At 45.0% G+C, this 10958-nt stretch overlaps 1 protein-coding gene across 1 annotated transcript; it reads left to right on the top strand.

The window, feature by feature from the left end:
- The first annotated feature begins 3283 nt into the window (after positions 1 to 3283).
- LOC140127069 (lysosomal-associated transmembrane protein 5-like) lies at positions 3284 to 5583 on the top strand. The gene has a single exon (XM_072147292.1). It carries the CDS (start codon positions 3342 to 3344, stop codon positions 4014 to 4016), a length of 675 nt encoding a protein of 224 aa, XP_072003393.1. The 5' UTR covers positions 3284 to 3341; the 3' UTR covers positions 4017 to 5583.
- Positions 5584 to 10958: the final 5375 nt, after the last annotated feature.

Below are 10958 nucleotides of genomic sequence, written 5' to 3'. Positions count from 1 at the left end.
AATGTGTCTATTTATTTTTTTATTAACTCAAAAGAAGGAAAGTATAAAGAGTGGGGAGCACAAAATTAGGGGCCACAATATTAGGGAATATGAGGGGCCAAGATATAAGGGGGATATGAGGGCCCACGATATAAGGGGGGTATGAAGGCCCACATTATGAGGTGGACATGAGAGGCCTAAATATGAGGAGGAGATGAGAGGGGACAGAATTTGAGGAGCAGATAACAATGTGAGGATAAGATAAGAGAGGACACAAAATGAGGCAGAGATGAGAGAGGCCACTATATGAGGGAAGATATGTGCTGAGGGGGCATGTGCTGGAGCTATCAATGTACCGAGGGGGCATGAGCTGTAGCTATCTATGTACCGAGGGGGCATGTGCTGGAGCTATGTATGTACCGAGGGGGGATGAGCTGGAGCTATCTATGTACCGAGGGGGCATGAGCTGGAGCTATCTATGTACCGAGGGGGCATGAGCTGGAGCTATCTATGTACCGAGGGGGCATGAGCTGTAGCTATCTATGTACCGAGGGGGCATGAGCTGTAGCTATCTATGAACCGAGGGGGCATGTGCTGGAGCTATGTATGTACCGAGGGGGGATGAGCTGGAGCTATCTATGTACCGAGGGGGCATAAGCTGGAGCTATCTATGTACCGAGGGGGCATGTGCTGGAGCTATCTATGTACCGAGGAGGCATGTGCTGGAGCTATCTATGTACCGAGGAGGCATGAGCTGGAGCTATCTATGTACCGAGGAGGCATGAGCTGGAGCTATCTATGTACCGAGGGGGCATGAGCTGGAGCTATCTATGTACCGAGGGGGCATGAGCTGGAGCTATCTATGTACCGAGGGGGCATGAGCTGGAACTATCTATGTACCGAGGGGGCATGAGCTGTAGCTATCTATGTACCGAGGGGGCATGTGCTGGAGCTATGTATGTACCGAGGGGGGATGAGCTGGAGCTATCTATGCACCGAGGGGGCATGAGCTGGAGCTATCTATGTACCGAGGGGGCATGTGCTGGAGCTATCTATGTACCGAGGGGGCATGAGCTGGAGCTATCTATGTACCGAGGGGGCATGAGCTGGAGCTATCTATGTACCGAGGGGGCATGAGCTGGAGCTATCAATGTACCGAGGGGGCATGTGCTGGAGCTATCTATGTACCAAGGGGGCATGTGCTGTAGCTATCTATGTACCGAGGGGGCATGAGCTGGAGCTATCTATGTACCGAGGGGGCATGTGTTGGAGCTATCTATGTACCGAGGGGCATGAGCTGGAGCTATCTATGTACCGAGGGGGCATGAGCTGGAGCTATCTATGTACCGAGGGGGCATGAGCTGGAGCTATCTATGTACCGAGGGGGCATGAGCTGGAGCTATCTATGTACCGAGGGGGCATGAGCTGGAGCTATCTATGTACCAAGGGGGCATGTGCTGGAGCTATCTATGTACCAAGGGGGCATGTGCTGGAGCTATCTATGTACCAAGGGGGCATGTGCTGTAGCTATCTGTGTACCGAGGGGGCATGAGCTGGAGCTATCTATGTACCGAGGGGGCATGAGCTGGAGCTATCTATGTACCGAGGGGGCATGAGCAGGAGCTATCTATGTACCGAGGGGGCATGTGCTGTAGATATCTATGTACCGAGGGGGCATGAGCTGGAGCTATCTATGTACCGAGGGGGCATGTGCTGTAGATATCTATGTACCGAGGGGGCATGAGCTGGAGCTATCAATGTACCAAGGGGGCATGTGCTGGAGCTATCTATGTACCAAGGGGGCATGTGCTGGAGCTATCTATGTACCAAGGGGGCATGTGCTGTAGCTATCTGTGTACCGAGGGGGCATGAGCTGGAGCTATCTATGTACCGAGGGGGCATGAGCTGGAGCTATCTATGTACCGAGGGGGCATGAGCTGGAGCTATCTATGTACCGAGGGGGCATGTGCTGTAGATATCTATGTACCAAGGGGGCATGTGCTGTAGCTATCTGTGTACCGAGGGGGCATGAGCTGGAGCTATCTATGTACCGAGGGGGCATGAGCTGGAGCTATCTATGTACCAAGGGGGCATGTGCTGTAGCTATCTGTGTACCGAGGGGGCATGAGCTGGAGCTATCCATGTACCGAGGGGGCATGAGCTGGAGCTATCTATGTACCGAGGGGGCATAAGTTCGAGCCATCTGTGTACCAAGGGGGCATGTGCTGTAGCTATCTATGTACCAAGGGAGCATGTGCTGTAGCTATCTGTGTACCGAGGGGGCATGAGCTGGAGCTATCTGTGTCCCGAGGGGGCATGAGCTGGAGCTATCTGTGTCCCGAGGGGGCATGAGCTGTAGCTATCTGTGTCCCGAGGGGGCATGAGCTGGAGCTATCTATGTACCGAGGGGGCATGAGCTGGAGCTATCTATGTACCGAGGGGGCATGTGCTGGAGCTATCTGTGTATCGAGGGGGCATGTGCTGGAGCTATCTGTGTACCGAGGGGGCATGAGCTGGAGCTATCTATGTACCGAGGGGGCATGAGCTGGAGCTATCTATGTACCGAGGGGGCATGAGCTGGAGCTATCTATGTACCGAGGGGGCATGTGCTGTAGCTATCTATGTACCGAGGGGGCATGTGCTTGGCCCACAAAAAATATCCAAAATCCCTAGTGGCGGCCCTGCTGGCAGTGACAAGAGGCACCACAGTTGACCAGAGCCATGGACAAAATATTACAACTGTATTATTTTCCTACTACCAGGCCCATAGTATAAAACTTTTTGAAACAACCAGTGGCGTAACTAGAAGCTGATGGGCCCCAGTGTAAAGTCTGTGCTAGGCCCCTCCACTATAATGTATGGAGTATAGTAATAGTTTCCTCATATGGGAAAGTGACACCATAAGAGCCCCCCCAAACCCCTTTTGGTCCCAGGTGAGACCTCTGCACCCCCTAAAGTTACCCCCCTAGCAGCGAGTCACCTGATGACAGCCTGTAGGGTGTACGTCCCCAGCATCACCCAGTCTATTCTTTTTTTAACTTCTTACATTTCTTCCCTATAGATGATTTTATAGAAGTTTTCCTCCACGTTTCCCAACAAATTTCAGATGAAATACGAGACTTTTCTCGGCTCCATGTTCGCTGACTAAGAATAGAGGAGCGGGCCCCGCTCATGGCCGCAGCCTGTGTTTGGTCACGTGACTGCTGCCTTTACAAAGGCACGGAGGCGAAGATTACCACATCGATGACCGTGGTTGACGTCACGGAAGGGGCGTGGTTGAGGATGCTTATAAACGCGGTCACTTCCGGTTGTCCCTCAGATCGTCTAGCAGAGGCGCTGTGGAGATTGTGGACGCTGTCAGGATGGTGACGCAGGAACCGCCCCGGTGTTGCGGGTATTTCAACATCCGCTCGGTGGTGCTGGGGGTGTCGGTGTACTACGTGTTCGTGAGTTTGCAGTCTCTGGTGTGGCACACTGTGGCGGTGATAAAGTGCGGTGGGGTGTGCGCGGGGCCCTGGAGCTCGGCCGGGCCTGTGGCAGTCATGTACTCGCTGGCCTTCATCCTTCTCCTGCTCAGCCTGTGCCTGCTGTTCGGTGTCCTGCACAGGCGCCCGGGTCTTCTGCTGCCCTTCATGGCCTTCCAGATCATCGACTTTCTGGGCTCGCTGCTGCTCTTCTGCGGCTTCTTTGTGCGGTTCCCCACGGAGCTCCGCATGATCAGCACTAGGCCCTACCTCCCCGGGCAAGACGACTCGGACAAGGCGAGTGTGGCCGGGGGCTCGTTCCTGTTCATCGCCCTGTGTCTGCTCATCCTGCTCCTGAAGATCTACCTGATCCGCTGTGTCCTCACCTACTACCGCTACCTGCTCAGCAGTGCCACCCCGCCCAGCGACAGCGATGGCCTGGCACTCATCGTGGTGCCCGGGCCGGAGAAGAACCCTCTGCTCCTTCCTTCCTATGAGGAGGCTGTCACCATGCCCAGGAAGGATAGCCCTCCGCCTCCATACAGCCTGCAGCCAGAGAAGGAGGGCGTGTAGGGGGCAGCACCTGACTGATGGCATCTCCTATGATTATCCCCCCTTCCTTGCCCTACCTGCTTGCCCCACAGGGCAATGACTGAGCCACTGACTGCTGCCGATCACCCAGTGCCACCCCGGATCAGCTGTCCACTTTCTCTTCATTTAAACCCTTACTCTGCTATGAATAGGCGCTCACTTCATTTAAAGGGATAGTGACTGCTCTGAACTATGTGGAAGCCCTGAGTAATACATGAAGCGTACAGTGATGGTGGCAGTGTGTATAGAGCTGGATGCTGTAGATCTTTCCACCGGCTCTATGTTGAAGGTTCAGATTTATTTGCTGTTTCCGTCTATCCATTTACATGCAGGGGTCTATGCCATGCCATTGGGGAACTAACGCAGCGTATATGATTGAGTCCTTACCCGATTGAGTAAAAGCCGTGTAATGTATGATTACATAGTACTTCCTGCTCTTACAGGATTTGGTCGTAAAGTCAGATGAAAAATTTTGATACTTTCATTATTATTTTGTAGAGAAGGCCAAGGCTGCCAACGTTAGAGCCAGTTTATTCCATGTGGGTGTAGTCATTACACGAGGGACTGCACTGGCCTAACCAGAGGAAGAACGGTGCCACCAAAATGGCCTGGGACACCTGTGATTAGAATATGGGACAAAGAACGTTTTTAATAGTGGCAAATGCTGCATGTGGTGGGAGGGGGGGTCCTTTCCAATTGTTAAACCCCTGTCCATGATCGTTGGTCTTTTGGGCTCTTTAGGTGATTTGATTTGGAAGTTGTGTTATGTTCTGGAGTTGGAAGTGAAATGATCCTTTAATGCTGAGTAATCCATCCTGTTGTGTAAGATGCCTCTAAGATCATGTGGCCTGTCAGTTTTAGCAGCAGACTATGCAATTCTATCCAAATCAGATTGGCAGAATCTCTGACCCTCTGCTTTAGTACCCTGTCAGGCAGAACCTTCTCCATAATTTAGCGTCCTGTACATTTGATGCCCTTTAGGTCTTGGCACATGCTGTGAATGCAGTGGTTTAATAACTTTCTGAACCACAGGAGGACAGACTTGTGATCCATTACAGCAATTGCAGTTTCTTCAGCCTTTGAGAAGCCACCAATGCTTCCCCTCCTGAACCTGATAACTGTGCCTTTATAATGCGGAGACCTCGCACACCCCTGCCTGGCACATACCCAGCTTACTGCTCCTGGTCCACCCGTTACTATTTGACAGTGGATCCAGGATCTGTTCTGGAGGTCACTTACATCTTGTATTAATCCTTTACAGTAGTAGAATATTTGGGATTTTACAGTTGAATTCACATGCAGCGGCTTCAGTGTAATTTTTTTTTTAGTGTTTCCAGAAAATGCATTTGTATGGAATAATCAGTGTTATTGTGTTGTAACTTTCCTTTTATACCAGGCTTCATACTTTCTGCATAGTACATTATCCCGGCTGCTCCACAGCAGTTACTGGAGCGTGTCTCATCACCTATACCTGCTTCACACCAAAGATTGTTTCCTATCAAATGTTAGTTGTATGTTCAGCTTCTGAATAAAAATATTTTTAATTTTTCTTTGTATTAGAAATTTGATGCTTCTTGGGACTAAACTGAATGCATTATGTTGTGTTTTACATTTCTTGCAGATGGAGAGGCACAGTACAGGGATTGTTCTCATTTCACAAACACTGGGGCTTATTGCATAGGTGGTTAGATTTCCTTCCAGTGTGTGTCTGGGGTATAAGATGAGACCCATACATGACCCTATCACACCTAATAGGACTGTGGCCATCTAATATGTGATGAGAATCATTCCGTTTATGCAAAGGCAATGTTAATGTGATGCTTCATATTTGAATGTGTGAATGTACTTAGACTTTTACCTGATGGGTTTCTTGCAATCTTCTCATAATTAGAACTGATCAGGGTCTGTTGGTCTCCTGCCATGTGATATCTGGACTACTCATCAAGATGCAATACTAGATTGGCAAACATCACAATGAAGCTGTTAGAACCTGTGTTCACACAGTGTGGATGGGGAAAATTAAAGGACACTAATAAGATTAAAACATCATGTGGCAAATTTAAAAATGACAAAAAAAATCTGCTCTTCATAGCAATCATCATTTATTTAAGTGTCTTTATAAAAAAAAAAAAAAAAAAAGTTGGTCACCCTGAATGAATGGTGGGAGGAATCTTTTGTATTTTGTAAATCTGACCTTCTGTAAATCAGTCTAAAACGGGTGCATCAGGAAGCTACAACTGCTTCAAATATTTTACAGGTATATGAAAGGGTGAGGAGTCTATGGGAATTATGTCACATACTTTTATTCTGCAGTCTCGTGGCTCTAACACTGATAAACAGCTTGAAAACTGCTGATGGGCAGTAAAGTTAGCTGTCACCTGTCTGTACAAGTGGACTATCCCTACGGGCCATTGCATTAAATGACTTCAGTACATCAGCAGCCACAGGACATCGGTAGATTATGATAACACCAATATTCGGGAAAATGCAGCTATCATACAGCCAATGGACTAAAAAGGTCCAGGGAAATTTGCCATGTAATAAAGGGCAAGACAGTTTATGGTCTTATTAAACCCAAATCCCAAATGTGGTGACAGGTTCCCTTGGAGTACTATAGAAAGAACAATCACCTTTCTCTGGATATGGCTCTAGCTGTGAGGTGATGAGAGCAGACAGGAGGCTACAATGTGGGAAAATAAATTTCTGTAATGCAGTGATGGAAATGTGGTGTCTTGTGGGAGTGCTCCTTAAAGCGGTTTTCTGGGATTGGGGGGGGTTATAAGCCAATTATGAGCCTCCTATATACAGAGCCTTGCCCTAACGGAGCCTTGCCCTCCTATATACAGAGCCTTGCACTGAGACGGAGTGCAAGAGAAGGTTAAGTATAGCACATTATCTACCCCTTCAGACATGTATACAGGTGGTGTCCAACTTAACGACACTTGCAGGCGACCCCCTAAATACAGACCTCTCTACCCACTGTGACCTCTGGTGCTTTGCTCTTAGTCCCAGGCTGCAGTGACCCACTTTAAGGTGTCCGTAATTAAGATTTATATTGGTAATCCTAGTTTCCACAACGCAACAAAATTTTGAAAATCCAAGTGTCACAGGCACAATTCCTTTTTTTTCTGGAGTTAAAATAATAAAATTTCAACTTGCAAAATTAAGTACAAACCTAAAGGACCTATCTTGTACATAAGCTGGGGACCCTTATGTTTATACCCTTAACCCCTTCAGGACTAGACCCCTTTAGGGCTTTTGGACCAAGCTTGATTAAAGTGGTTAGAACCTCCAAATGCTTTACCATATCCAGGTAATTTTAAATTTGTTTTGTCACACATTGTACTTCAAATTAGTGGAAAAATGTGGATGATATCTTTTGCATTTAACTATGAAAAAAAATAGAAAATTGATAATTTCAAAATTTTTGACAAATTTCCAAGCTTTTACATTTTTTGCTTTTAAGGCAGATGGACATAGCACCCAAATAACTTCATTTCCCGAATGTCTGCTTTAGTGACCTTTTATAAGAAAATCGCCAAAACCTATATTTACTGGCACCAGTTAAGCGACTTTGAGAAGGTAAAACCCCATAATATATTACGATATAAAAAACACACCCCTCAATGTATGAGAAATCAACTTTAACCCCTTCTCGATGCTCGGCGTAATAGTACAGCTATTATCTGGTGGAGAGGGGCAGCAAAGACTTACCAGTAACATCCATGATTGGTGCTAGCACCGATCACGAGTGATAGCGCAGAGGTATAAGAGTGTATGAAGAGGGCTCACGGGCTGAGTCCTCTTCATACAGAGGTGGGGGTTGTTGCATATTGCAGCAAACCCCCACCGCTAATAACCGCAAGCACCGACCGTGGCTATTAACCCTTTCAACGTCGCCGGCGTTTAAAAAACGACGGCGCCATCTTTATTACAATCGTCGCGCCCCCGAACGTCATCGGGGGGCGGCGATCGGTTACCATGGTAGCCTCAGGTCTTCGTTTGACCCGAGACTATCTGGTATCTGCAGATTCGTTACAATGAGCCAGTGGCTCATTGTAATGAATGTGTTGCAAAAATGCCATATATTGCAATACAGAAGTATTGCAGTATATGGTAGGAGCGATCTGACTATCTTGGGTTAATGTACCCTAGATGGTCTAAAAAATAGTGGGAAAAAAAAAAAAGTTTTAAAAAATAAAAAAAATTAATAAATTATTAACAATTCAAATCACCCCCCTTTCCCTAGAACGGATATAAAACATAATAAACAGTAAAAATCACAAACATATTAGGTATCGCCGCGTCCCAAAATGCCCGATCTATCAAAATATAAAAACGGTTACGGGTGACTGTGACCTCCGAGGCGGGAAATGGCGCCCAAATGTCCGAAATGCGACTTTTACACCTTTTTACATAACAAAAAATGATAAAAATGTCGCACAGACCTCAAAATGGTAGCAATGAAAACGTCGCCTCATTTCGCAAAAATGACACCTCACACATCTCCGTGCGCCATAGTATGAAAAAGTTATTAGCGTCAGAAGATGGCAAAAAAAATTTTTTCTTTGTACACATTCGTTTAATTTTTGAAAATGTATTAGAACACAATAAAACCTATATAAATTTGGTATCACCGCGATCGCACCGAACCAAAGAATAAAGTAGGCGTGTTATTTGGAGCGAAGAGTGAAAGTCGTAAAAACTGAGCCCACAAGAACGTGACTGTTTTTTTTTTTTTTCCAATTTTTCCACATTTGGAATTTTTTTTCAGCTTCGCAGTACACGGCATGTTAAAATAAATAACACGGGAAAGTAAAATTTGTTACACACAAAATAAGCCCTCACACAGGTCTGTACACGTAAAAATGAAAAAGTTATGGATTTTTGAAGTTGGAGAGCGAGAAATGAGCCGAAAAACCCTGCGTCCTTAAGGGGTTAAAATGTTATGTTGGCACTTAATGGCAAATGAGTGGATTTTGGTTGTAGTTTGGGCACTAAGTCTCTAGAAGGTTCGCCATCACTAACCTAGGGGGTCTGAAAAATAGTGAAAGTAAAAATTAAAAAAGGTTTAAAAAAAAAAAAAAAAAAACCTTTAAATTCAAATCACCCCCCCTTTCCCCAGAAGTGATTATAAATAAACCGTAAAAATCATTAGATATTGCAGAGTCCAAAAATGCCCAATCAAAAAATAATAACTGCTTTTCACTGCGTTTAACCGAAAATGCCACTTTTAAAAAAAAAAAAAAATCAAAAAGTGATCAAAAGGTTGCACAGTCCTAAAAAATGGTAGCATTAAAAACGTCATCAAAAGCCGCACAAAATGACACTACCCAAAGCTCCGTACTCAGAAGTTTGAAAAAGTTATTGGTGCCAGAAGATGGAAAAGTTAAAAAAAAAATTGTATAGGAGGTTTTAATTTTTGTATATGTATGAAAACATTATAAAACCTATACAAATTTATTATCCCCGTAATCGTACCGACCCAAAGAATAAAGTAGATATGTCATTTGTGGCGCACAGTGAAAGCTGTAAAATCCAAGCCCACAAGAAAACTGCACAAATGCGGGTTTTTTTGTTTTTTTGTTTCTTCACCATTTTGACTGCATTTGGATTTTTTTTCCCGCTTCCCAGCGTGGAATACTACATACCTTTACTATGAAGTGCAAGAACTATCCATGTACTGGAAAGCGAGGAAATAAAGTTCCTAGTGCTTTATACTTTGGGTCGGTACGATTATGGGGATAACAGAGTTATAATAATAATAATAAATCTTTATATAGTGCCTACAGATTACGCAGCACTGCACAAAGGAAGCCTAAATTATATAGGTTTTATAAGGTATTCAGACACTTACAAAAATTAAAACCTCCTGTACAAAGAAAAATACAACTAGTGATTAAATATTGGGAAAAACCTGTTTTTATTAACAAATATTTGCAAGTGGTGTGTAAGTCTCTTTTTGGCGTATTCGGTACCTCGGCAGTGGTGACCAGTATCGAGGTACCGGATATGCCAAAAAGAGACTTGCACACCACTTGTAAATATTTGTTAATAAAAACAGGTTTTTCACAATATTCAATCACTAGTTGTATTTTTTTCTATGACACTCCCAAGTGATTTTTTTTTTTTGGGCCATCCCAATAGACATATTTTGAGGACCCCGCCTTTCATTTTAGCTTTTCTCCTGTACAAACAAAAAAAAAACTGCCATTTTCAGTGTACGGAGCTGTGTGTAGTGTAATTTTTTTTTTTTTTTTTTTCAGACTTGATGACTTTTTCAACACTTCCATTTAAAGGACTGTACGGCCTTTTGATTGAAATTGATTTTTTTTTTTTTTTTTCAAATGGTAATGTATTACAATACTACAATAGTATTGAAGTATACGGTATTACATAGTCAGCCTATGCCTTCTGCTATAGCTATTTGATAGCTTCATCAGACCTCGGAGCTGCCATAGGAAGGATCAGCACTGATTGTTCCTGTAATGCGCTATAGACGCCGTGGACACCATAACCATGGTGTCTATAGGGTTAAATAGACTGGATCACAATAGTCACAACCCCCAACTTTTACTGCAGAAACCTGGCTCTCTCGCCGCCAGGATCCTGCGGTGTACCTGCACATTAATGTACAGTTACGTCAGGGTGTGGGAAGAGGTAAAGTAGTGAGGTAGAAGTATAGAAATCCTTTCACAAGGATTGGACATTTTGTTGCAAACGTTTTATTATTAAAAATATTTGTGGACGTAATGTAGAGTTTCAGACCTCCCTTAATACATTCATATTTACTAAAAGACATTTTGAATGGAGTGTAGCGTCCGATCTCCAGCACATTGGCATAGACCCATCCGTGTAATCTCAGTGTTGTGATTGATCACAGCTAGAGATGAGTGGGCCCAAGCTTTGGGTTCCAACACCGGA

The sequence above is a fragment of the Engystomops pustulosus genome, chromosome 1, assembly GCF_040894005.1.
Source record: "Engystomops pustulosus chromosome 1, aEngPut4.maternal, whole genome shotgun sequence".
Taxonomy (NCBI): Eukaryota; Metazoa; Chordata; class Amphibia; order Anura; family Leptodactylidae; genus Engystomops; species Engystomops pustulosus.
This window is presented reverse-complemented; position numbering and strand designations above follow the sequence as displayed.

Excerpts from the sequence above, each read along its gene's own strand:
- LOC140127069 (XM_072147292.1), top strand. The coding sequence starts at position 3,342 with ATGGTGACGCAGGAACCGCCCCGGTGTTGCGGGTATTTCAACATCCGC.